General features: G+C 40.7%; 2 protein-coding genes across 2 annotated transcripts; both read left to right on the top strand.

Annotated features, from left to right (window-relative positions):
- Window positions 1-1,182: 1,182 nt before the first annotated feature.
- Window positions 1,183-9,841, top strand: LOC308311581 (ubiquitin-conjugating enzyme E2 A-like). Its single transcript, XM_080758321.1, has 6 exons — window positions 1,183-1,353; window positions 1,500-1,580; window positions 1,716-1,741; window positions 5,920-6,009; window positions 6,104-6,192; window positions 8,449-9,841. Exons 1-6 carry the CDS (start codon window positions 1,310-1,312, stop codon window positions 8,575-8,577), a joined length of 459 nt encoding a protein of 152 aa, XP_080614447.1. The 5' UTR covers window positions 1,183-1,309; the 3' UTR covers window positions 8,578-9,841.
- A 1,388-nt stretch (window positions 9,842-11,229) lies between these two features.
- On the top strand, window positions 11,230-25,220 carry cars2 (cysteinyl-tRNA synthetase 2, mitochondrial). Its single transcript, XM_080758056.1, has 15 exons — window positions 11,230-11,580; window positions 12,537-12,587; window positions 13,222-13,339; window positions 13,740-13,811; window positions 15,146-15,251; window positions 15,507-15,587; window positions 16,122-16,251; window positions 16,535-16,668; window positions 16,996-17,063; window positions 17,205-17,271; window positions 17,658-17,796; window positions 18,555-18,678; window positions 21,931-22,029; window positions 23,271-23,489; window positions 24,616-25,220. Exons 1-15 carry the CDS (start codon window positions 11,354-11,356, stop codon window positions 24,688-24,690), a joined length of 1,710 nt encoding a protein of 569 aa, XP_080614182.1. The 5' UTR covers window positions 11,230-11,353; the 3' UTR covers window positions 24,691-25,220.
- The last annotated feature ends 2,588 nt before the right edge of the window (window positions 25,221-27,808 follow it).

Raw genomic sequence — 27,808 nt, 5'->3', positions numbered from 1 at the left:
GTTGAGTTTGTGTCCCTTCCTAGAAATGTAGTGGAGAGCACTGGTCGTCAAAAGTACTACCGTTAGGCTATTTCTATTTGTTGTTAGTTACTCTGTTTACTGTGCACTGGCAGTGACAACATATCTCTGCATCATCACCTCACCAGAGTGTACTATAGTGTAGTCTATTCTATTCCAATGGTTCTCAAACGTTTAGATTTCAAGCCAAGGTATCCCATCAACGGGTCCATTTGGTTCTATTTGTATAGTGTCAGAGTGTGAGTTACATACTTGTTGGATCAATCAGAGCTACATACTTGTAATTATAAAAGCCCATTTGGACCTAGTGCCTACTATTCAGGGTCATACCTATGTTCCCCAGGTTCTATGTTCCCCACTTACCTTAGGGTTAGCATTATAGGTTTCTGGTTTAAGCTAGGACTTCAGTGTTTTGTACTATACACTTGTATTGTATAGCCTAAGTAGTAAGTAGTACAGAACAAATAATGTTTGTTTTTGCCATATCTTTTCTTTGTTCAATTATGTTTTAGTTTATTTTATGCCAGCGTTATTTTTTAGTTGGCTAAGACTAGATAGTTTAAGTAGCCTAGGCAGGTCTAAAGTTGTATTGTTCAAATGGTTGGATTGTTCAAAGACAATCATTTGAATTTGCTACTAAAAGTAGGCTAAACACGACTATAAAAAAATACTTTTAGTCGCACTAGAATTACTAAAATTACTAGGTTAGGTTTCTGGTTTAGGTTTATTCTAAGTGGGGAACAAAGAACCTTTTTTGCATGGTGGGGAACAACCGAACATAGAACCTGAGGAACATAGGTACCCTCCCCTGAGAATAACGTCACTGTGGTGTGGACTCTGTGGAGTCTGGAAAACACATCCCCGACCCCGTCACGTTACCAGGGCTCCGCCCCGGGACTCTTCCATTACGACGCAGGGGTGGTGGCTATTGTACCTTAAATGTCAATAAGTAACTTTAGTGTTATAAAAGAACACAGGCCTCGAATGTTCCGCCTCTTCACAGCGGTAAATCATTAACATGAATTAACAAAGCATAGGGCCAACCCAACCCCATCCTGACAGGCTGACATACAAACATTATGGAGTTCTTCAATGACAATACTCCCTTCCTTTTTAGAGAATATAGTATGGCCCTTAATTCCTGTTGGTTGGGTGACGGGTCAGAGGAAGAGAGAATCTTGTTGTGGGGTAAACTCTACAACAACAACATATTAACGAAATTAGACACGTACACTTTGTACGTACCTAAAAAAACACCAGATAATTTGTAAAATAATAAATCCTATATACGATGTCCACCCCTTCGAGAAGGCGGCTTATGAGAGACTTCAAAAGGTGCAGTAGCCGTAACGTAATGTTGTTTAGCACAGCAGGGTTTGTTTTCTACATGGGGGCTTTTCCTAGTAGTAACATAGTGACTTTATCTAATTCTAATTTTAATACCACTGTGTGTGGCCACCTCCCCTGAACATTTGGTATAGGTTGCAAGAGGACCCACCAGCTGGCGTGAGCGGCGCCCCGTCTGAAAACAATATCATGGTTTGGAATGCTGTCATATTTGGGTAAGCCCCTGACACAATACAAATGAGTCTGACCCCAGGCTAAAAATATACCAATATAGCCCTCATGAAACTGTGAGAAACATGTAATAATATATAGTTGGGGTGATTATTGATTAACATGTATTTGCATTGCAGGCCAGAAGGAACGCCATTTGAAGATGGTGAGTTGACCTTTCTTTTATTATGACTCCTGAAATAGGCCCTAGAGATATTGTTGGTCTCTACTCAATTTGCATGCCTGTGTACGTGTGAGAGGGTGAGGGACACTGGATGGATGTGGTGCCTTGCAACTCAATCACAATATTCATCATGAGTGAGAGTGTGTGGCACATTCATAAGGCTGCTGTAATACTGTTGTGCATCCATTCATGGTAGGCTATAGCTATATAATGACTTAATAGGTTTGGTATCAGAGATTCAGGAAATTGTTTAGTTTTTTTTGTTACGGTAAAAGGCATGCCGAGCAGGTGTGGGCCTTTTAAACATTCTGGCTTTCTGAGACTTGTCCTCTTCTTGAGACATGAAACAAGGCTTGTTTCCATGCCAACAACATAATTCAAATTCTCTGGTAGCCTACAGCTAAAGGGGAGCCTGGGAAGGTCCAAGGTTCCGTTTATTTGTCATCCTATAAAGATACACATAGACTCAGATAAATCTTCTCATCCTCACTGTACAATATACATGCATACATTACATACATCTTATATACAAGTGAAAAGGTGTACCCATACTCATTCTTCATGCTCTATCTCCGACCGAACCACACTTTCACCACACATCTCTATATGCAAAATAAATTCGCCACCCTCCCCGAACTGACATAGCCTATTTTTTAGCCGTTCAAGTTTCTTAGTTACTCTGCAAATATTACTTTTATGAAAATCACGATCGAGCCAGCAGATAAACGGGTGCCACAACACGCCGAGAAACAAGGAATTTAACCACGCTACTTGCATACACTGCAACTCGCTTACAATTCGCAAACCTGGCAACACTGCCTGCCTCTTACGTCACCAGCTCTGTTCCTCCTGGCCTCCGTAGTCCGTCGCGCTCACAATCTGTCGCAGCCATCTTGCTTTTCTTTTGGATGGGCGAGTGGACATTTAATGCTAATAAATTAATTATAGGTCCAGCAAGCAAATCATGATGGTCTGATTGTGCTCAATAGGTCACAATAACATTCCGAAATTAGGTGTTGTGTTTTGTATGGCATTTTCCCCAGTAGTAGTTGCATATCTATCTCAGCTTTTGCCTGATAGCACACATGCTAACGTCAGCAGCCATAGCAACATACAGTGTGCGCAGACATAACATGAGTTGTTTACAACACAAACACACGGCCTTTTAACCACGCAATACACACAACAGCTCGGGAGTTATTAAACCGAACGTGGACGCTGTTTCAGTGTTACATTTGCTGCGCATATCGGAATAATTGTAACGGCATGCATGATAAATGTAACAACGCTAAAAAACACCATTAAACATATCGTTTTCAGCTTAAAGCTATTACATTTCATTGAAGCAACTCCTTAGCATTGTTTTCATACCATGGATGTGATAAGATAATGTATCAAACATAAGGGAAATATTAAATAGCATCGGGTGTACCAGTTTGGCCATTTCTTTTTTTTCAATGGGGCAATACATTGATTAAACAAACGTTTGATTGATTGAGTTGTACAACGTTATACAACCCTAAACTAATTTTAGAATACACTACACAATACAATACAATTTTAGAACATATTTTGCACGTTCCATTTTTTTACTCAGAGATCCCTTTAGCTACACATGTCATATTTCCAGGCAACGGACCTACACATGTCAGCTACCATAAACCACTTCAAGTTATTAGGACGAAATAACTGACAGGAGTGACGGTGCTGTGCTGTGAGTAAACTAATAGGGGAGAGCCGCCAAGGATGTAACATTTTGCACGTTTCATTCTTTTACTCAGAGATCCGTTTAGCTACACATGTAATATTTTCAGGCAACGGACCTACACATGTCAGCTACCATAAACCACTTCAAGTTATTTTTTTGATAAAACAGGTCGGGAGTTATTCAACCGAACGTGGACGCTGTTTCAGTGTTACATTTGCTGCGCATATCGGATCAATTGTAACGGCATGCATGATAAATGTAACAACGCTAAAAAACACCATTAAACATATCGTTCTCAGCTTAAAGCAATTACATTTCATTGAAGCAACTCCTTAGCATTGTTTTCATACCATGGATGTGATAAGAAAATGTATCAAACATAAGGGAAATATTAAATAGTATCGGGTGTACCAGTACCAGTTTGGCCATTTCTTTTTTTTCAATGGGGCAATACATTGATTAAACAAACGTTTGATTGATTGAGTTGTACAACGTTATACAACCCTAAACTAATTTCAGAATACACTACACGATACAATACCATTTCAGAACATATAATATTGGCCAATATGTCAAATATGTAAATATTACATATAATGGCATTGAATGGAAGCGGACCATTTGTAACACATGTTACAAATGACCCGCTTTTGCAAGTTTTCTTTGCAGTTGCTTACAGACCAGAATGAACGTGAATTCCGTCTAAACACGATGCAAACTAATGAAGAACATAAGCATGAACACATCCATGTGGATTTTTATTCACCAACACCAAAGACAAAAATTGTACCACACATATACTCCAGGTGTAAAATTAGACGCATTTTGAAGGTAAACACTTCAAACTTCAAACTCCTGGCCACGTAGAGTACGTTGCTGTACACATACTGACGCGATGGCGTCATGGTGGCGTTGACCAATCAAGATATAACGTCCATGTTACAACCGTGAAGCGTTACAACCTTGGCGGCTCTCCCCTACATTTGTTACTAACATTAGGTTGTGGCGAAGTAGACACGTGGCCAGCAGATACTGTGTTTTGGACAAACAGGCTAGGTATTGGTGTTGATTTGGGTCAACTGGACAAACAGCGTGGTGTTGTTTTGTGTCTGTGTTTGTGTTGGAGCGCCTCAGTGTGGCCGTACAGGTCATGTGCAACCTCTTCCACAGAGAGATGGAGACACTAAATCTCAGCTGGACAAACATGTTTGCATGCATGCATCGCTGCCTTGCATGCTGTGTGCTACTGTTGAGTCTGTCACTTACTTTGACTGATTTATGGCATTGTCTTTCTGTTAAAATCCAACTATGTTAATTTAAGAACTCTGGGCATATAGGTCATTGTTTATTCACTGTGCACACGTGTAGCCTATTGTATGTCAGACTGTATGTCTGTCCCACAGTCACAATCCTTTAGTACTTAGGCTGTGGAAATATTCAGGACAAAACAATGGTACATTTCCAATAACCCATTCGTTACTACATGTGGAGTCAACTCCCGCCATTTATTTCTTCCCATAGTGCGTGGCAAAGTCGCTCTGGGATGAGTGCGCGCGTAGCGCGCACGAAATTCTAGTAACAACACATAAGAAAACATTTAATACCAGTGTCCTATACTAATACAAATCACACTTATGTGAAGTGAGGGGCATTTTTATCATGATGACATGATGAAGTCACCCTTTTACGTCAGCTCATTTGCCATCGACTTTGATGTATGGAAGACATTTCGTCATAAAAAGTCCATAGACTTGGCCACATACATGACATCACGGTCGGAAAACACACGAAGCCAGAAATGCAATTTGTGACAGTTAAATAATTTAGAATAAAAATATGTGTATATACAGTATAGTCTAGTATAATTAAAAAATATAACAAATATAGTGATATGCAATAAGTGAAAGACTCAAAAAGGAAAATAAATGACAATGATGACAACACATGTCTACACTGTGGGCTTTATTTTTATGTCATGCACTGTTGTTTGTCCATGCCCTATCCTGGGCGGCTGTGGCTCAGGAGGTAGAGCAGGTGGTCCAATGATCCCTGGGTCAGCGGCTCGAATCCCGGCTCCTGACTGAACCCTACATTGCCTCCAATGAGTCGGTCGGTGCTAGCTTGCCACCATTGGTGTGTGAATGTGGGAAGTGAGGACGCTGACTGTTCGCCGCTTCACCTCCCAATGTATGAATGAATTAACCATTGTAAAGCGCTTTGAGCACTTGAAAAAGCGCTATAAAAATGCAATTCATTATCCTTTCTACAATGAAAACACCGCCCTCGATTCAAGCCCCTTCTGCATGTTCATGTGGGCAGATCTGGCCATCAAATGAGTCAATGAGGCAATCAAACTGAGTTGAGACACTAGTCCTTCATTTATTGTCTGTGGGTTCCTAATATCTTTGCATTTCTAAGTGATTTATTTATTTACTTTTATTCTCCATCATAGGTACATTTAAACTAACAGTGGAGTTCACAGAGGAATATCCCAATAAGCCCCCCACTGTACGATTTGCCTCAAAGATGTTTCATCCAAACGGTATGCACCTTCCCTTTGTTGCGTTTTGCCAAATGTTTACGCCTTTCTCCCACGGCAGTCTCTTACTTAACACTATAAACTTGTCCCCACACAGTATATGCAGATGGAAGCATATGCTTAGACATTTTGCAGAATCGCTGGAGTCCTACCTATGACGTGTCGTCTATTCTTACCTCTATCCAGGTACGTTTTCACTGAATCAGGCAAAGAGAGATTCATTACTCATCATGCCGAGGCCAGATATTAAAAGTGCACTACTGAACCCCGGTATACTCTGTCGTTCAGCAAATAGAGAATTGCCGACCTACAAACTCACAACGCGTCTCAACCCACCCCCACCCCCCCCATATTTTGTATCTATGATAATGTTCACAAAATAGGGACAGCAAGTATTATCACTTAAACCCTCCATTCTTAGTAAAACTGACTTGAGTTGCAACTGTACATGGTGTGCTCTTTTTCCCCCCTCTACACCAAATCTCTGCTGAAAATAGCCAATCTACAAGCCCAACGTGACACAACGCGATGCATCATGCATCGCTTGTAGATCGGCTATTTACAGCTGACGTTCCCTCCAGAATGTGGATGCTGCGTCTCAAGCGATTAAGTCTCCAGGGTTCCCACGGGTCCTTGAAAAGTCTTACATTTCACTTTCAAAATGGTGCTAGAACCCTGGTCTCGATTGTCTATTTACACATACACTCTTTGCATGATACTCTCACATGGATGATCCTGTTAACCACTTAAACCCCAGCATCCATATTGTGGGAGAATCCTTCTCAGAAAATACCATATCTACAACAAGCTCACAGTGCATCGCGTTGCGACAGAATTGTGTATCGAGCCCTGAATAGAGCTTAGAGCCCCTGAGGCACTACGGTCAACCAAGTGTCATGTTTAAGTGGTTAAGCGATGGTGGTCAGTTTTCCAGGTAGTAGTAACCGCTCACTGAGAGAGAGCATGAGTGAGTGGAATTTGATCTGAGGCCAGCATGCAAGGGAGAACGTGATCCCATAGACGAGAGGTTCTTGACCACTATGTACACTCTCCACCAGGCAGAATATAGCCTATCCATTACCTGCCCCTGTGCCTCCAGTAATGCAGAATTTACACTGAGAGTGTTGGGTCTCACACAGAGTCCAGGATCAATTTACCGTCTATTTGTAGTACTGTGTGTAGTAGTGAAGATGGGCAGAATGCAAGTTCCGGAATGGAAGGTACTGTATAACAACAAATGGGTATTCCAGATCTTAATGGGTTAAACGTATGACCATTTCTATCTCTCCAAAAAGCTGTTATTTTTTGGTGAACAAAATGGTTGTACAACAATAACAATATGCAAAACAATGGCAGGTACAGTAATTTTATAGTCGGGCAAGTTGTAAATGTTTTTTAGACTCTGAAGAGAAATGTTGCTGATGAAAAGCTCCTTAAGTTCTACGACTGTTGTCTATCCTGAGGGAGAGAGGTAACTACAATGGCGTCAGCATTACAATACAGCCCGTTAAAGGCTCATTCATAGTCTGGATGTACTAGTTTTATTATTGTATTAACATACTCTACCATACAGATGGGATCAAATAGTGTATTCATCCAAATAAATCCTGGATTGTAGCTTTAGCATTTAGCAGACACTCTTATCCAGAGTAATTTACAACAAGCAAGGCAAATACTGTACATACGGTTAGTAACAGTACATCAAATGGCTTCAGTAAACTAGGATCACAAATAAACTCATCAGTCTAAACTCTAAGCAATAGACTATCAAAATAGTAATCGGTACATTAAAAGGTAGCATCTGTCTAAATAACATGCTCATCTAAATTACATTTTGAGCTTCAGTCTGCTACATGCAAGTCTACATGGTTGTCAAAACTAGGTCATGTGTTGTAGAAGTATGCATTTTGGAGACCTTAGACTTAAGCTTTTATTATTGTTTTATTCTGTGCATTTGATTTGAGTACTGTAGTTCAAAATGGGTCTCAAACTGCTTTCAGGTTTAGGGTTAGGGTTAGCACACAGAAAGACCAATCAGAGCTCTGAACAATGACCCAACTGCCAGGTCAACTGTCTTTGACCCATTAAGATCTGAGGCCTTCTAAAAATGTCTTCTGAATCCTAACAGTTTCAGTGGCGGTCAAGGAACCCACAGAGGCAAAGATTTGAGTTAAAATGTTGAAATGAAATGAAAAATATTATATTCAAAGATTTGCACAATTTGTCACAATAAAAAAATATCTATTGCATCCCTTCATAAATTGCGTCATTTAGAAGTTTTTCTTCTTATCATGACTTACTTTGCATTTAGACATAACTTGTAATGATTGTGTCTGCCACACCAACATTTCACTGCTCATAAGCTTAATGTGTCAATACAAAAGTCTTTCAATCCTGAGTCATGGCGTTAGCCCGTTGAACCTCGCTCCTCCTCTTCCACAGTCTCTGCTGGACGAGCCCAATCCCAACAGCCCGGCGAACAGCCAGGCAGCACAGCTGTACCAGGAGAATAAACGAGAGTACGAGAAAAGAGTTTCGGCCATCGTGGAGCAAAGCTGGAGGGACAGCTGATCGCCCGACCATGCGACAAAATGAACGACCGCCACAGAGACCTCGGAACAGTGGTTCTCAACCTGTGGGTCGGGTCCGCAGATGACAGTGAAGTGACAATTTAAGGACTTTTAAGTCCTTAAATTGTAATACTTTTTTTTTTTTTTTTTAAGAAAGAAAATAATCTACCAGTTCACGTTGTGAGCTTGTAGATGAGCTATCTTCCACAATATTAATCTGTGGAAAGGACCGAGTCAAAACAAAATTGAATGCCTCAAGTGCGTATCAAGTTGGGCGGGGAGGGGGGGGGGTCATTGGTGCTCACTGCTCAAGCAGTCTTGAATGTCAGGAATGGTGTGACTTGTCTTCTACTGGGGATTATGTCTCTGTGGTGCCGCCTGTCCACAAGAACACAGAATGTCATTTAGACCTCTTAGCTGCGTGTCTGATAATGAATGTTTTTTTGTTTTTAGTTTGTTTTTATGACACTTGTATGCACTTTAATGGTATGCCTGACAGGACTATGAAGGGTATTTTGTGCTTTCTTTTATTATCTTTTTTTTTTACCGCATTCTTGACTTGTTAACCAAATTATAAACACAATCAATGCCCAAATAATTTCTGAGTATGATTTGAGAACACAGAGGTCCATGGGCTTGAGTTCTAAAATTCATCTTCTTATAGTTCTTTATTTTTTGCGGTGTAATAACTAAGTAATAATGACAAAACATGTTAAAATGTATCATGAAATTTATACATTTAATTGATAATTAATAATTGGTTTAGCTTTTGGCCTGTGAAAGTCTGCTGTTCGTTTTTTCTTCTCTTTTTTTTTCTCCTATCGCATGGAACAGACTGGATGCTAGAAGTCTCTTGAGACAGACTGTTGACTCATGGCAAGAGGGTGCTGTTTTTTCCTTTGTATGGCCAATGGGTTCCCACATTGTAAAGACCAAGCCACACCAGTTGCAACTCCTTGCAACAAAACCTTTTTAAGGTCAACCAGTGAACCACACCAATGCAAATCATTGAGTTGCATTGGTGTGGTTAACCTTAAAACGGTTTTGTTGCAAGGAGTTGCAACTGGTGTGGTTTGTGAAACTCATCCAAACTATTGACTCTAGTCTAGAAGCATGGCTGTATGAAACATCTCCCTCTGTGTGTCTCTGTATCACATTTGTATATAGAAGAAGCCATGTTATTCATGCATATTCTGCACAGGTTTCTCCAAAGGTGTCATTTATTCCACACTTGTAATTAAAAGCCTACATTTGTTACAAAATCATTGATTTTTTAATCAGTCTTTTGCTTTTAATTTAAAAGATTTGCATGCAATTAGACTTGCATGCTGACCAACCCAATGTATTAATATTTCAGAAACAGCCATTTTTGATTGATTGATTGATTTGATTGATTTCAGTTTGCAAAAAAGCTATAGTGGTAGGGAGTTTATATAAAAGGTGCTAAAATGATAACATAAAAAGCCCTATTAAAGGGGTTATTGTGGTTCTGTAAAATTCAAGACATTAAAAGACAAACAATAGTATAATACTAATCTCTACCGGTGTGCGTTGGGCCAAAGCACACCGGTAACGGTTACTGTACAATACTAATGGTGATAGTTGTAACTTATAGTTGATAATTTCAAATATGATTTTGGGTGTCACGGCCTGAAATGGTTGAGAAGCCCTCCACATGCTACTTCAGTCTTGGTGGCACATCGGCAGTGAAATGTGGAACAGCGCCACAGCGCATTGACACCCACGTTGTGGCCAGACATGTCATTACATCCGTAGTGGTTCAGCACACTGCCGTAGAAGCCAACGTTGTATGGACGTCACATGGACGTCTTTTTTGTAACGGGATGGATTGCATGTATCCTGAGCTTGACTGTCAGGTCGTCTCGAAGACGTCGTATGGACGTCTGGTTGGGACGGCGACCTGGACGTACGTTTTGGGGTTGGGTTTAAGGAGGTCTGTTTGACGTCGTATGGACGTCCCGTCCCGTTGGTTATGCGCTCAGGTTGGCGTTTACAGAGAGGTCTGTTTGACGTCGTATGGACGTTGTATGGACGACTCGTTGGTTATGTGCTCATTGAGGCAGAAAATATGTCATGTCAGTATTGTATATTTTTGTTTTTATTGAAAATTTAAGTTTGTGATTCCAAAAATCAGGCACAGCTAGGCGGTGACATAACCTAGGCCTGGAAAGTTAAATCAATGATTATTTATGATACACTGACTGAAAGTGGGATTTGAACATGGAACCTTTAATACAAATTATTAACTGGGCCGAAACGTGAGTTTCTGTCACTGAGTTATTTATTTACTTTACAGTTAAGTTCCTCACAGACGAGAGAATGAATGGATAATATTTTATCCATGGATATTTTGGATATGGATATTTTATCCATGTAGCCTACTTAAGACCCACCTTTTTAAGAAAGCTTTTCCATAAACTTGTTTTACTGCTTTTGATGTTGCTTATGCTTCTTTTATTGTATTGTATTTTTTTGCCATGCTTTTAATCTCTGTGGCACTTTGCGATTCGTAAAACGGTAAGAATGTAAAGCGCTTTATAAATAAAATGCATTATGATTATTATGATTATTTTATTTTGAAGGACGAAAGACGCACCACAGGAAGCTCTGCACAAGCGTGGTTGGTCTCCAATCCAGGAAGTAACGAACGAGTGAGAAAGAATGGAAGTAAGGTTGCTACAGGAGGAGTGAAGTGTCTTGTTTAGATGTCGACGTCAAAAACAGTAGAATTGTCGCGTTGATAATACACACGAACGATGTGGCCCAGTAGAAGCAGGTCATCGTTGTGCACGTTGCAGACAGTCTGCCGGTTGTCACGTCTCAGACTGGTCAGCTGCTACAGATCGGGATGCACAGCAGGTGTTGGAGGAGGTCAACGGTGGAGTCCACCCACCGATGGCTTCGACACGGGTCTGAAGACCTACAACAGCCTCACCAAGCAGAAAGAGCCACTCATACTGGCACGGGAACGAGTGGCTACCTGGTAGGACAAGTTATGATGAATTGAATAAGGTGGACCCTAATTGTAAACAAGTGTAGTAGTGCTTTATTGGGTCGTCCTGGCGTCCACTCACAGTTTTGTATGTGCTTGAAATGTACTGTAATTCTGCAAACTGTTAATACATAGGCCTACTTCAATCAATCAATTACATTACACTGAGACTGTATGATTAATATTAGTTTTTTAACTAAATAAAAATAAAATAACATGGTTACACAACATTGTTCTTTCATAAGACTGTCAGATTTATTTTAAGAATCGATATAAGACATGTAACAGTCCAAGGCTCTCATTATAGTAACGACACACACACACACACACACACACACACACACACACACACACACACACACACACACAACTTTAATTTACTTATAAGTTAAGGTTACACACATCACATGACATAAGGTTTCACACATTGCATGGTTTGTTTACCCTTTATAATAGTAATAATACACACACACACACACACACACACACACACACACTGCATTACAATCATGTAGGTTACACGTTGCATTAATAATACAGTTTACAGTTTTTGTATTGAGTTGCACTTGAAATGCACTGTAATTCTGCAAACTGTTAATAAATCAACCAATCAAGGTTTCCCATTGCATTGCACTTTTTGAGTGGTGCAACCACTCCAAGGAACAGCAATGTCCATGTTCACCTACCTATGTGTTGGTTCATACACCTATGTTGGATCATGAGCACCATTATAACTATTAGTACCAGTAGGGGCGCTGTTTTGCCAGAAACGGAGAGAGAGAGAGAGAGAGTGCTGCACTGTTGCCTGCTAATGAGAGAGAGAGAGGGGGGGGGGTTGCACCACTCAGTTCACACAGGTGTGATTTTTTTCATAATCTCAAGGTAAGGTTACACAGTCACAATTCATCGTCATAGTCAGCTGACCGAATGTACTTGTTTGTTTTCAGGTACAGCTGTGGACCCACGGTTTACGACCACGCACATCTTGGTCATGCATGGTAACCCCTCATTACATTTAGTAGCAGTGGTGGAAAGTAACTAAGTACTATCTATCTATCTGATCTAAGTACAATTTTGAGGTATTTGTACTTTACTTGAGTATTTCCAATTTCCAGTAGGCTACTTTTACTTCTACTCCACTACATCTCAGAGCCAAAATGTATACTTTTACTCCACTACAATCATTTGTAAACTTTTGTTATACTAGTTACTTTGGTGATTTTAAGTTTGATTGGAAAACCACTTCAACCCTATACATTTAGGCCATTTGAAAATAGCAGATCTACAATCTCACAATGCATCGCGTTGCTTGTAGATCTTCTATTTTCAATAGATTTTGTCCACATTTTGAACTTATAATAATTATGGGACATTCTGCAATATGAGTACTTTTACTTTTAGTACTTTAAGTACATTTTGATGCCGATACCTTTGTACTTTTACTCAAGTACGTTTTCAATTCCGTACTTGTAACGAAGTAGTTGTAAATAGCAGTATTGGTACTTTTACTTAAGTAAAACAACTGAGTACTTTTTCCACCACTGTTTAGTAGTATGGCGTCGGTAATAATAACGATACGTTTCCCCGGTCCCAACTTCGTCAGCACATCTGTTTGTCTTGTCGTCATCATAGCTCCTACGTCCGATTTGACATCCTGCAGAGGATACTATCCAGGCTGTTTGGCATCACTGTGATCCACGCCATGGTCATCACGGATATAGACGATAAAATCATCATCAGAAGTTCTGAGGTAAGATCCTAATGTGGTTTATAATCATGGCTGTCTGATATCATGATCATGCATGATGATTGGCCGGCGGTGGCTCAGGGGTAGAGTGGCTGGTTGTTAACCGCAAGGTTGCCAGTTCGAACCTGGGCTCCCCTAGAGTTAGTGTCGAAGTGTCCCTGAGCAAGACACTGAACCCCTAACTGCTCCTAATGGGCTGGTTGGTTCCTTGCATGGTTTCCGCTGCCATCGGTGTATGAATGTGTGTGTGAATGGCTGAATGTAATGCACAATCTACAGTATGTAAAGCGCCTTGGATAAAGGCGCTATATAAATGCACCATTTACCATGAAGCTGCATGTTCCACAGCGTTGGTGTATTTTCCATGACAGTTCTCTGGTCCCTTTTCTTATTTAACTACTAGAAAGATATATCCCCAACAACCCTGGCACGGATGTATGAGGAGGACTTCAAAAAAGATATGTTGTCATTAAAGGTAAGTAGATAACGAAGTGTTATTAGTGTTGTTTTTGGCAGCAAATTTTGATTTTAGTTTTAGTCATAGTCTTCATTTAGTTTTCATTTAGTTTTAGTCACCTGGAATGTCTTAGTGTTAGTCTAGTTTAATCGACTGAATGTCATTCGTTTTTTGTCGACTAAATCTGCAGTTGAGTGTAAAATGACTTTGTCTTAGTTTTAGTCATCATAGCTTAGTTTTCATTTAGTTTCTGTTTAGTTTTCGTCAGTGGAAAAAGATAGTCGACAAACATTTTTCGTCTTAGTTTTAGTCGACGAAATCAACACTGGTCAAGGCCAGACACTTAGTTATAGACTGGACTGACGTTTACTGGAATAGTATTGTGGATAGAGTAGGTGCAACACATGTCTAGGGTACATGGTGCACATTATATAGTTTCTAGTGCATTGATTGATTGATTGATTGATTAACAGTTTGCAGAATTACAGTACATTTCAAGCACAACTCAATACAAAAACTGTTAACTGTGAGTGGACGACACCATAAAGCATTACACTTACACACCACTACAAGAGGGTCTACCGTTTTCAATTCATCATAACATTTAGAGACAAATATACACTACTATATAGCCAAAAACAGGAAATCACCATAAAGGAGGTAAAAAAGGGGAAAAAACATACAGTGAGGGGGGGGGATTCAGATTTTACGGGGGCCAGTTTAGAATTGCAGCCGTCCGTATGTTCCCTTTGAGAGCGGTTTGGAAGGAGTCAAGGGATACACATGACGTCTTGATTCACATGTTTTAATGACAGATGGTAGGGCGTTCCACATTTTTGTGGCATAGGAGCGAAATTAATTTAGTCCCTTGCACATGGTTTGTTGAACTCCCACTGGTGTTGTGGGTGTGGACTTAATTGACATTAGGAATATATCACTACAGATAATTCATAAAACAATCTATCTGTATAGGTGCATTGACTCAGACCTGATTTACGGGTGAGTTAACCACTTAAACCATATTTACTTTGTTGACTTTGTCTTCCATGGGTCTATACTTGATTCCCTCTTTTTTGCCCTCTAAATCACTCTTCCAAAAATAGCTGATCTTGATCTACGAGCTTGCAATGCGTCATGTTGTGAGTGTTTTATGCTATTTATGGCCAAAATAATGTATTTTCAACAAATTGGCTGTAGTGTATGCTCAACAGTTCACAAAAACTAGAATTGAAATAAATGCAGACCTATTGATCTCTGCACAGTCTGAAGTGTTCACAAAGGTGTGTGTGGGGTCAGGGGTGTGCATACAGTACATACAACATAATTTGTAATGATACCTTGATGTTTTTCAGGTGCATCCTCCTGCAGTGTACCTCAGAGTCACGGACAACGTGCCTCAGATTGTGGCGTTTATTGAGCGCATCATCAACAATGGACATGCCTATGCCGTTACAAATGGTATGATCACCATCATCACTCTCTTTGGATGCAAATAAAATAAATCTAGATATAACTTTGGTGGCAACTTAGTATCAAAATCAGGTGTCCGTGTCGGCTTTATTAATGACTAGTGGATAAGATAAGATTTACACTAAATTAGCCTGTCTGTCTCAACTGTGAAATGGAATGTTTCTCATCAAATAATACAGACGCAGACAATACAGAGATCATACTGATTCATTTGTCATTATTATTATTCATTTTTTTTTATAGGGGATGTTTATTTTGACATCCAGTCCATTGGAGATCGTTATGGTAAATTAGTGACTGCTGTTGAACCGCAGGGAGAGCCAGGTAGGACTTCTGAATTTGTCTTGTGGTTGGTGATAAATATGGACAGAATCTTCTGTAGGCTCAACCCTTATTCATGGTGTTACACAGTCAAATCCTAAGGGTTCATTTATCAATTTGTAACTCTGAGATTGCACAAAAGTAACGGGCTGGTAAAAAATATTTGTACAATCTCAGCCTTACAGTATTTTATGCTTTAAGGGCCTTGCAAACAGGGAGCGATAAAATGTGCCTATAGTTCATTTTCAATGAGACGTGCGTTTTTGCTCGGAACAGTCGCGGTGTGACAATGCAAGCGTATTTATGTGAGCGCAGTCCCGTGCGCCCGCGACTCACCAGACCTGGATTCTGTTTTGCTTTTTTTTTTAAGCTTGCGTTGTCGCGCCCCTCTTCAACAGACCTGGAGGAGACCTGTGTTGATCCAGGCGACATCGCCTGCGTTCCTCGCTTCACGTTTGCAAGGCCCTTAATAGCCTCATATTTTGGCTGGCCTACTGTTCAAATGACTAATTCCAAAACCATACTGAAAACAACCAGGGGACACGGATAAACGTGACGTGCGGGACTTTGCTCTGTGGAAGAGCTCCAAGCCACAGGAACCCTCCTGGGAGTCTCCCTGGGGCAAAGGACGACCCGGGTGGCACATTGAATGCTCCACCATTGCCAGGTTTGACCACTTCCTATACTGTCATTTAGAACACAAAACTTTCAAGGCGCACGTGCTTTGGCGGCTGCAGAGCCCCCAGGCTGTGGAACCCTGCCTTTCCATATTGGATCTGCTCAAGTCCATCAATGTTTGTTTCATTTCATGCACATTACGTGTGTTTTTGTGGTCATGTTTGTACTCTGATTGTTTCTGTTCTTGTTCTTCCTCTGTATGGCACTTTGGTCAATCTCGGGTTGTTTAAAAAAATGTGCTCTAAAATATAAAGATTGATTTGATTTGATAGCTCTGTGTTCGGGAGCCAGCTGGACATCCATTCAGGAGGCATCGACCTGGCCTTCCCCCACCACGAGAATGAGATCGCCCAGAGCGAGGCCTACCATGGGTGTGGGCAGTGGGGGAATTACTTCCTGCACTCAGGTAAAAAGAGACAAGGGGCTATATCGTTATCATTGTTATACTATTGAAAAATAGCACATCTACAAGCTCATAGCACAGCACCGAGTGCTGCACTATGAACTTGTAAGTCTGCTATTTTTGAAAGAACATTTTAACTCAAATCTTTAGTTCAGCAGATCGTGATAACCCTGTCAACCTATTTGCTTCAGTTGATCCTGGCTAATGTTGGTTAACTTGGTTATGATCTCAGATTTCCATATTTGTACAGATATAAACCGGCAATTCAATCGTTTGTGATCAACGAGGGAATATAATTCAGTGTATCATCTTTGTTTGTTGTTGCAACAGGACACCTGCATCTTAAAGGCAGTGCCGAGAAAATGTCGAAATCCTTAAAGAACTACATCACCATAAAGGTAAAAAGATTATGATGCATTTATATGCATTTATATATTTTTTGCATTGAACGTGAAGTGCATTTCATGCTGAATTCATCATTGATTAGCACATGTTTTGATTTGATCTCTCCGTTTCTTGTTCACTTTCTCTCACGTCAGGATTTCCTTGAGTCCTATTCTGCCAATGAGTTCAGGATGTTTTGCCTCATGACAAAATACAGAGCAGGTACACATAAATGTCACGTGTTTTCATTAACATCTGATTATATACATTATAATTCAGTTTCACGGTTGTTAATGCTTTCCTTTCATGTGAATAGTCGTGAAAGAGCAGCATATGCCCTATAACTATGGTAACTGATGGCTTAATTGGCTTTGGGCACAGAATGTATAAAAGCAAAGTTGAAGCTGTCTTTGTACTGAATGCCTCGTATGCCATTTTATTTAACCGCTAAAACTCTCTACGGGACTATACTAGGCTCCCTCCTTTTTTCGCTTTACACCTTTGCAGTAGAGTGATGCCACAACCACAAATATGTTGACAGGAAAAGGGTAGACCTATACCATGAGTAAGAAAAAAACCTTTTGTGATCTCCTCTGGTGTTTCCACAGCCATAGATTACAGCGATGCCAGTATGAATGAGGCTCAATGCTCCTTGGAGACGGTGGTCAATTTCATTCACAGTGCTCAGGCCTACATGAGGGCCGAGCTTCAGTGTTTGCCAATACAAGAGGGACTTCTGTGGGAGAGGTAGGTCTGTGTGAATAAGTGAGTGAACATCTGGTTTCGCCCGTGCACAATCCCCTCATTTTGTAGTATTCATGAGAAGAGAGAGGACAGAGCAGAGGTAGTGAGAGCAAAGGGAAATGTTTGAATTAATAATTAACCCATATTTAGCCCCATGCTCGAATGCCCCCCTGTCAAAAACTGCTAAAATCCCTAAAATGAAAGAATGCAGCAAATAAAATAAAACGAACACTCATCTTTTACAACCTAAAACATGAAAAGGATAACAAAAGTTGTCCTTTAATGTGTAATGGAATTTTACAAACTTCCCATGTTAGTAGTCTATACGTCTAGGAAAATACTCTAGGAAAATTCCTTTACACCCAAAATATGGGTGTAAAGAGCTTAGTGAATTAGGCCTCAGGTGTGCATAATCATGTGCTGCCATGAGACTGGGTTAAAAAAAGTAACAGCAGGTGCAGTGGTACGATTAAAAAAAAAAAGCGAGAAAATAAACTATCTCACATGGTTAAAAACCACCTCAGTTGACTCTCCATAAGGAAGCATGGACATAATCTACGTGAGGGGAGGTAAAACAACATGGTGGGATTAGACCGACATGAGGGAAACTGTCCAGCCTATTTGACAACCACCGTCGAATTGTGTTAACGATTAGCGAAAATAGCCCATCCAACGCTTTGCGCCCAATGAGATTAAATAGGAGCACCAAATGCTTTTATTGGCATCAGCTGAGATATAAAATGGATTCTGTCTCTCTCTAGGTTGGCTGAAACCAAAACGGGCGTCCTAGCAGCCTTGGCCGATGACTTCGACACACCGAGAGCCATTAATGCCGTCATGGACCTGGTCTACCATGGCAACTGCCAACTTCAACCCGTCACAACGGTAACCTGTTCAGGAATGATAGCCAGCACTCACGTTCTCATTTATTGTTAGTAACCCATTTTGGGGGCGGGAACCCCTTTTGGTGTTTTAAGCATTATGTTGTAGGTCTGCTATTTTTTTTTAATCGTGAAAATGTGGCACAAATCTTTGAATATATATATATTCTTTCAGAGCGAACGTTTTTACTCATTGTTGTTTCTGCTGGTGTCCCTGGAATAACATATTTTCAGATGGGGGTTGGACTGGAGTTGTTCTCTCACGAATATATAGTTGTGTATATTCGTACGTCTCTAAATGTTTTGATGAATTGAAAATGGTGGGCCCTGTTGTAAACAAGTGTAATGCTTTATGGTGTCGTTCACTCACAGTTAACAGTTTTTGTATTGAGTTGTACTTTAAATGTACTGTAATTCTGCAAACTGTTAGTGTTAATCAACCAATCAATCACTGAGGCCGAGGCTCCATGCCTTATTGTTATGGATACAATAACTAACAAACATGTTTGGCTTATATTCATACAGATTAATCCTGCAGTTAATCTCTGTGTGTTGTTACTTGCGCAAGCAGAGCGCGCAAGTAATCGTTTCGCTTGGTCTCTTCGAAGTGAAGACAAGTTTTCTTCAACGGTAAATCTGTGCCTGGTTTGCTGGGACTAGTTACAACATTACGTCATCCTTGAGAGAGTACATGGTGTGTATATGACGTAATGTTGTAACTTGTAACTTGTAACTTGTAACAACTTTTTGGAACCAAGTAACCACAGTATACTGCTAATCAAATTACAACTACATACTCTGTATGTAGTTGTAACTAGAACAACTACATACAGTCTGTGCCTGGTTTGCTGGGACTAGTTACAAGTTACAAGTTACAACATTACGTCATATACACACCATGTACTCTCTCAAGGATGACGTAATGTTGTAACTAGTCCCAGCAAACCAGGCACAGATTTACCGTTGAAGAAAACTTGTCTTCACTTTTTGGAACCAAGTAACCACAGTATACTGCTAATCAAATTACAACTACATACTCTGTATGTAGTTGTAACTAGAACAACTACATACAGTCTGTGCCTGGTTTGCTGGGACTAGTTACAAGTTACAAGTTACAACATTACGTCATATACACACCATGTACTCTCTCAAGGATGACGTAATGTTGTAACTAGTCCCAGCAAACCAGGCACAGATTTACCGTTGAAGAAAACTTGTCTTCACTTTTTGGAACCAAGTAACCACAGTATACTGCTAATCAAATTACAACTACATACTCTGTATGTAAGCAGCAGAGCGCGCAAGTAATCATTTCGCTTGGTCTCTTCGAAGTGAAGCCAAGTTTTCTTCAACCGTAAGTCTGTGCCTGGTTTGCTGGGACCAGTTACAACATTACGTCATCCTTGAGAGAGTACATGGTGTGTATATGACGTAATGTTACAAGTTACAAGTTACAACATTACGTCATATACACACCATGTACTCTCTCAAGGATGACGTAATGTTGTAACTGGTCCCAGCAAACCAGGCACAGACTTACGGTTGAAAAAAACTTGGCTTCACTTTTTGGAACCAAGTAACCACAGTATACTGCTAATCAAATTACATACTCTGTATGTAGTTGTAATGTGATTTGTAATTTGTAAATCTGTGCCTGGTCTGCTGGGAACAGACTACACAGATGACCATATCTCTTACGTCATCACTGAGAGCTAGTCATACATATACACACACCATGTACTCTGGTCCCAGTTCTCAACGATGACGTAATGTTGTAACTGGTCCCAGCAAACCAGGCACAGACTTACGGTTGAAAAAAACTTGGCTTCACTTTTTGGAACCAAGTAACCACGGTATACTGCTAATCAAATTACAACTACATACTCTGTATGTAGTTGTAATGTGATTTGTAATTTGTAAATCTGTGCCTGGTCTGCTGGGATGTATATTTCAACAAATTTGAAAGTATTATTACAGAAATTGAAGTTAGAGACACATATTACTCTGATCATGATTTAGTATTAATATCACTATAGTACAAAATGAAATACATTTAAAACAATTGACAATTTACAATAAGTAATAAAATAATTATACTGTATAATATATTTTAATTCAGTTTATATACCTTTTTTTTCATCACATATCAATGATTCATTTTTCTGTAAAAAAGTAGTTAGGTAGCAAATAGTTACACGTAATGATTATACATTTCAAACGTTCCTTCACAGAGATACTGAGATGTGATACTTTCCAGCGGTCGAAAGTACTTGCGCGCTCTGCTTGCGCACTAGTAAGGCCATTTATGGCCTACTAGTGTGCAACAAGCAAGTATGCACTCGGCAGAGTGCAGTTCTAGTTTACTCTTATTTGATTGTTATTGTTTTTTTACTGTCCTTTTTGGCAACTGTATACTGCGATGAGAACTGATTGTCCCCGCGGACATGTCAATCTACCTGCATCCATCTTTGTTTTCATGGAACAAATGCACCACTGGGTCCTCCATAGATTCATTACTGTCCCGGAGGAAAGGAGTTACTAATATCAAAGTACTAGTTCCATAATGCTGTCTCTATGGTCGTGACTCAACAGGGGAAGGCAGATGATTCTAGATTTTTGTTGACTGTGAAGACGTTCAATGACTTCCTTGGTAGATTTATTTGCATATTTATAATTGTATGACTCAATTTGAACGATCAAAACTCTATTTTTGACAGGATATCTATAACATTGCATAATGTATTAAAGGAGAATTCCATACTAGAAAGTGTTCTTACCTTTATGTGTAGTTGTTACGTCCCCACCAAAGAGTTCCAGGTGTTATTTTGTGCAAAAGTGCATTATTGCCTATTTCCACTACAATAAGCAATAATGGGGTTGGGTTTTTGTGCTAATTCACTTATTTCCATTGAAATAAGTAGTAAAGTGTGCCGCTTGAGATACTATTTACATTATGAAGAGAGGATATACTCTATACAAAAAAAAATGTTTTTGAGCGATGGAAATAAGCAAATTAGCATAACACCCCATAGCCCCATTCAATTCAATGCAATTCATTGAGGGCTTATGGTAGGGGAAATAGCCAATAGTGCGCTTTTGCACAAAATAACACCTGGACCTCTTTGGTGGGGACGTAACAACTACAAATAAAGGTAAGAAAGCCTTCTAGTTTGGAATTCTCCTTTAATATAAAACGTATACTATTAATTAAATATATGTCCAGTGTTGTACCGTTCTAATGTTGTTCTGTGTTCAGCCAGAGGGACAGGCTCGCAGCCCGGCGGTGTTCGGAGCCATCACCTCCTACATCCAAGAGCTCTTTGAGCAGCTTGGCCTTGATCTGCTGGACAGAAAGGTCAGAGGAATTGCATGATAATATTGCCAAAATAATGTACGCACAGTATGGATTCAAACTGTATCCACTTTGACCCATTTACACCTGAGACCAGATTCTAAAAAATGTCATGACGGCTTTCTGAAAAACCCCTATGTTTCTATGTCAGTGGTGCTCAAACTATTTCATGTCAAGGACCCCCAGAAGTATCTGTATTTGGCTGCAGACCCCATCTAAAAATATGATGTTCCAGGGACCCCCCCAGAAGCAAAGATTTGAAAAAAATGAACGCTCTGAAAGAATATATATTCAAACATTTGGGCCACATTTTCACGATCTTTAAAAATAGCAGACCTACAAGCTCGTAGCGTGGCACTCGGTGCTGCGCTATGAGCTTGTAGATCTGCTATTTTTCAATAGCTAAAGCATAACATAATGCTTTAAAACACCAAAAGGGGTTCCCGCCCCATAATGGTTTCAAGCCTGACATCCTCATTTTGGTAATGCCTCTTCTCCACTACCTTCGAATGTCTGTGACTGCGACATGCAAATGGGACACTGTCATCTGCCACACAATTATATCTAAAAAATATCCTTTAACGCATATTTTTGAATTTCCATTTAAAAAAGATTGCTGGATCTACAGTAGGCCTACATTTGACGTATTGTGAGATTTGTAGATATTGTAGCTATCTTTGCGGTGTAACACGTACATTCCCAGCAGAAAGGCTCCTTAACCCATTCAGACGGGAAGGCATCTGTGTCATTTTAGATTTGAAGCACTTTAACCATTATTTTATACTTTGGCTATTCAAATACAGCAGATATAGAAGCTCATATTGTGTCACTTTGTGCCGCAGCATGAGCTTGTAGATCTGCAAAAAATAATAATCGTGAAAATGTGTCCAAATCTTTGAATATACTTATATATATATATTTTAAAGTTTAAAATGTTTAACTCAAATCTTTGCTTCTGGGGGGTTACTGGAACAAAATATTTTCATTTTGGGGGTCCTTGACATGGAAAAGTTTGAGCCCCACTGATATAGCAACATGTGTTTTTCAGAAAACTGTTTGGATTTAGAAGAATGTTTTTTTTTTTAGAATCTGCCTATACCCATCTCACTGCTAGCCTGGCCCAGCCTCATAGCGTGGATTCACTAAGATTCCTCCCAGGAATCTTCAGTGAATCCAAATTCCAAGCCAGGCTATCTCACTGCAGCTGCCTGTGCTCTACCTGTCATCCCTCCCCTCGTCCACAGGAGGGCAGCGCCGTGGACGCCTCCGGAACCCTGAATAACGTGGTGGAGCAGCTCACCCATTTCCGGAGCCACGTGCGAGCCTTCGCCCTGGCCTCGGCCCCCCAGGAGAGCAGCTCCGCCGGAGGCACCAAACCCAGACCCTACCCTGACAGGATTCCACTGCTGAAAGCCTGTGATACGCTGAGGAAGGACCTGGCACCTCTTGGCATCATTATACAGGTGACTGTTGATCTGATCGATAGAGAGTATGCGCATGCATAAAATGAATGGCAGATCAAGTGGCAAATCGAGTGGCAAAGTGAGTGACAAAGTGAATTTAATGTTGTTTAAAGTCATTTAATGCAAACAAACAGGACTTTTCTGTGTGGATGTATGGGCTGTCAAGGCCAGGAAGTAGGCGTCCCCCATAACTTCCGGGTATGATTATGATGTCACGTGCATACCCTCTATTGGCCGATCTTCTAAATCCTAAAGGTTTTCTGAAACTATGTTTCTATGTCAGGTCCTCAACCATTTTCATGTCAAAGACCCCCAGAATTATCTGTATTTGACCGCGAACCCCCCATCTGAAAATATGTAGTTCCAGGGATACCCCCAGTAGCAAAGAGTTAAAAACTAAACTAAAACTAAAAACGCCGGGACAACGCTCCACACGTCCCAAACTCTTCTCCCTTCTGGCTCCAAAACTGTGGAATGCACTTCCCATTGCAGTCAGAACTGCAGCATCACTCCCAATCTTCCGCCGTAGTCTGAAAACCCACCTTTTCAGACTCCATCATGGCCCATAGCACTTACCCCACCCCCTTAGATAGCAATTCTAGTAGTCATAGCACGTCATAGTACATATGTGTAGCATAGTAGTATAGATGTATAGCTTATATGTATAGTTTCATTATAGATATTCCACTGTTACTTTCTTAGCTACGCATGTTTCATGATAAATGTCTTTATGTGATGTATTCCCATGCTTTTGTTCTTGCTTAATGTAAGTCGCTCTGGATTAAGAGCGTCTGCTAAATGCCTAAATTGTAAATTGTAAATTGTAAAAACGTTCGCTCTGAAAGAGCGAATATTTTCACGATTTTTCAAAAATAGCTAAAGGTGTTCCCGTCCTGAATGGGTTAAACAATTACACAATTAATAAATTAGGATATGAATTTGTTTGAGGAAGTGAGTGAAGGGTGGTTTTAATGAGCAGCATTCTCGTGTTTGTGAGGAAATAATGATCAAAATATTTTACTAGGTAGGGAGAATTTTTGAGAATTTTTGAAATTAAGTGCTGACATTTAGTGTGTTATAAAGAAATAATCCTTCTGATTATGGCTTTGTTGGTTGTGTTTTGCAGGACCGAGGACCCAAGTCTACTTGGGAAATATCCCAGACGAGACAGAGCACCCTAGACAAAAAAGTAGAATCCTAGATGGAACAAACTTCTACCTCTCAGACTGATGTTTCAGGCTTCAAGTGTTTGACCAAACACTTGTTTGATTGCCCCCCTCCCCCCAATCAAACACAAGTGTGTGGTCAAACCACGTGACTTCCATTGGAAAAGCATTGGGAAACAGGCAGAGCACAAAACATTTGTTCTTTGTGTGTACGAACCCCCAGAGTCGGAGACACTGTTGGACTTGTGACTACAGGAACTAGTCCATTCAGTATGAACATTGTTTTCCCAATGAGTCGCCTGCCAGTGAGGAGCCCCCACCAGGAGGACGTATCACGTGGAGCCTTCGTCCTACTCCTCCCATCCAACACTCCCTGATGACCGGTGAAACATATTGTGTTTGTTGTCATGATTTGTCACGACTTGAGTTGGCTTCGTGCGACGCTTAAAAGGTCTTTAACACTCCCAGACCGTTGGAGTACATGCAATGACCAATATCCCCCTCCCCTGAACACGGGAGGATGGATACGAACCCACAACCTCTGTGGTGGTGGGCAGCGATCACTATTTGACATTCACTAGTTGGAATAAACACACCATTGTGGAAAGGTTTAAAGGTTTTATTGAATGAGAGAATGAAGTGATGAGGAGAAGAGTGATGATGAGGAGGAGAGCGAGGCGTGGGTTCCGGGGGGGGTCGCCGACCCTGAAGTCTTTGGGGAGGGGGTCGTGTGGCGGTCATCCCGCGGTACACGTGGGGGCGTGACCGCGTGTCGGTCAGCCCGCGGTACGCTTGGAGGCGTGATCCCCCGTGGGAACTGTGAGGGGGTGAGGAGAGATGGAGGAGATGGAGCAGTGGAGATGCTGCTGGTCTTGAGGTGGTGATGGGGATGGTGGCGGGATACGAAAAGCATAGAGGATGCTGGGTTGTATTGGGCGGGTATAAGTAGGCTCAGGTAGATTGTCATGGAGGGCGGAGGATGGCGTGAAGGTATGGTCATGGTGTGTTTCTCCGCCTCCTGAACATCAGTTGTTCCAACTCCATTTACTGTAAGCTTATTTGCATTGGTGTTTTAGGGGTTGGTTATGATAAAACAATATCCAGGTGACATTAACCTTTACACAAACCTTTGCAAATATAACCGGTCTATTCAGACGGACAATATTGGGTGCCAAATATAGAAGATTACATTCTGTATCTTTGTTTTGTTTTCAATTTAATTTATTCATTCACTACTATCTCAGTGAACTTGGCTAAGGTTAAGATTTCCATTGCCTGATGTAAAAGTGGCTCAAAGTCCAATATCTACAGTTTGCTCTGAAATTGGTAATTCCTAGAAACACAATGTCACAAAACTATTCAAACTGAACTTTATTACATTTAAAATACAAACATACAGTATTCGTAATTCTTATGTCACAAGAACGTGGTTACATATACTGTAACTACAACGACAAATTGTCCTGAACAAGTGTCACATTGTAACTTTTTGCCAGCTTTAATTTTGGATAGTTATCATCTTTCTTTCAAGATCCACTAAAATTGAATGACTCAAATTACATTTCAGAAATCTGCAAGGTGCCATCCATGTAGGACTTGAGAGAGCTGGGACAAAGTCCCGCTCTCTAAAGACACGAAAAATCAAAGTGTAAGTCATTCCAGCATTTAAATAAAGATTAGGCTCGTTGAAAACGGGTTTTCATATAAAACATGTCGGTGAATATTGAAACGTCAAAAAGTAAACGGCTGAGTGTCCGGGTGTCTCAGTCCTTCAGGCTGCGTTGCGGTTCACGGGTGTGAGGTTGATGAGAGAGTTGCTGGCCTGGGCCAGCTCCGTTATGGACACCCTCCCTCTCTGTTTGATGAACTGGGCGACTGCGTTGAGCTCGTCCGGAGTGATGGAGATGAATTTCCCTCTGTCGTCAATCACTCCTGCAGAGACAGGTTAGTTGGTTAACTATTAACACCTGAGGACGAGGACATTATTTTGTAGAATCGGGTTCTACAAAATAATGTCCTCCAAATCCAAAACTTTTGTGGATAGAAGAAAACAAAGTTGCTATGTCGAGTGGTTCCCAAAGCTTTTCATGTCAAGGTCACCCCTAGCCTGAGCTAACTGAGCTAACTCAATGTTTGTGCCGAGGCTATGGTCCCCCAAGATTATATGCATTTGACCGCAGAGCTTCTGGGGACCCCCAGAAGCAAAGATTTGAGTTAGGCTTTAAAAATATATATCAATCAAAGATTTGCACATTTCAAGATTTTACAAATGTATTATTTTTAAATAGCCAAAGTATAAAATAATGGTTAAAGGCCTGGGACTGCTGAGGCTCCTCGTCATCGTCCTCGTCCTCCACTGCTGCTGCTGCTGGAGCCAATACCTCCACAGCATCGTCCTCTGCAAGAACCACACAAACCACACACTGAATCACCGTCTTTAAAGGAGAATTCCATACTAGAAGGCTTTCTTACCTTTATTTGTAGTCCCCATCAAAGAGGTCCAGGTGTTATTTTGTGCAAGAGTGCATTATTGGCTATTTCCCAATTTTGATTTTTGATCGAAAAAAGCGAATTAGCACTACACCCCATAGCCCTATTCAATTCAATGCAATGTCATGGTAGGGGAAATAGCCAATAATGCACTTTTGCACAAAATAACACCTGGACCTCTTTGGTGGGGAGCACTGGGGACGTAACAACTACAAATAAAGGTAAGAAAGCCTTCTAGTATGGAATTATCCTTTAACTCTACAGCAGAGGAGTACTGATACAAAAATAAATCAGATACCCATAACTTGCGTATTGGTCGATACCGGGTACCTATCTGAAACCAGTGTGCAATAATACAAAAATGAAATTCCCTGGGGGGGGGGGGGGGGGGGGACAGTTAAGGTTGTGCTTGAAATTACAACATTTGAGAACCAATGATGAATGACAAAATACGTTAAGTTAAATTGCAGATACAAGTTGGCATGACAATGTAAACAGTACAGTAAGAGTGCAAATGTCTGAAACAAAATTTTACTGTGTGTGTGTGTGTGTGTGTTTTCTCCAAGCAGTACCATTGTCAGGAGCGTCTCGGGCTCGTCTGACCCTGGTGTTCAGGTTCCTCCGGTGGGGCATGCCCGCCCCTCGCTCCTGCACCGCCTGCTG

Source organism: Protomyctophum bolini, assembly GCF_963924005.1.
Source record: "Protomyctophum bolini genome assembly, chromosome: 24".
Taxonomy (NCBI): domain Eukaryota; kingdom Metazoa; phylum Chordata; class Actinopteri; order Myctophiformes; family Myctophidae; genus Protomyctophum; species Protomyctophum bolini.
This window is presented reverse-complemented; position numbering and strand designations above follow the sequence as displayed.

Bases quoted from the DNA above. Each gene is read 5' to 3' on its own strand.
- LOC308311581 (XM_080758321.1), top strand. From the start codon at position 1,310: ATGTCCACCCCTTCGAGAAGGCGGCTTATGAGAGACTTCAAAAG. The intron at 1,742-5,919 runs GTGAGTTGACCT...TCTCCATCATAG, and splicing joins AGGAACGCCATTTGAAGATG to GTACATTTAAACTAACAGTG. The intron at 6,010-6,103 runs GTATGCACCTTC...GTCCCCACACAG, and splicing joins AAAGATGTTTCATCCAAACG to TATATGCAGATGGAAGCATA.
- cars2 (XM_080758056.1), top strand. From the start codon at position 11,354: ATGTGGCCCAGTAGAAGCAGGTCATCGTTGTGCACGTTGCAGACAGTC. The intron at 13,340-13,739 runs GTAAGATCCTAA...TTTAACTACTAG, and splicing joins TCATCATCAGAAGTTCTGAG to AAAGATATATCCCCAACAAC. The intron at 13,812-15,145 runs GTAAGTAGATAA...GATGTTTTTCAG, and splicing joins AAGATATGTTGTCATTAAAG to GTGCATCCTCCTGCAGTGTA.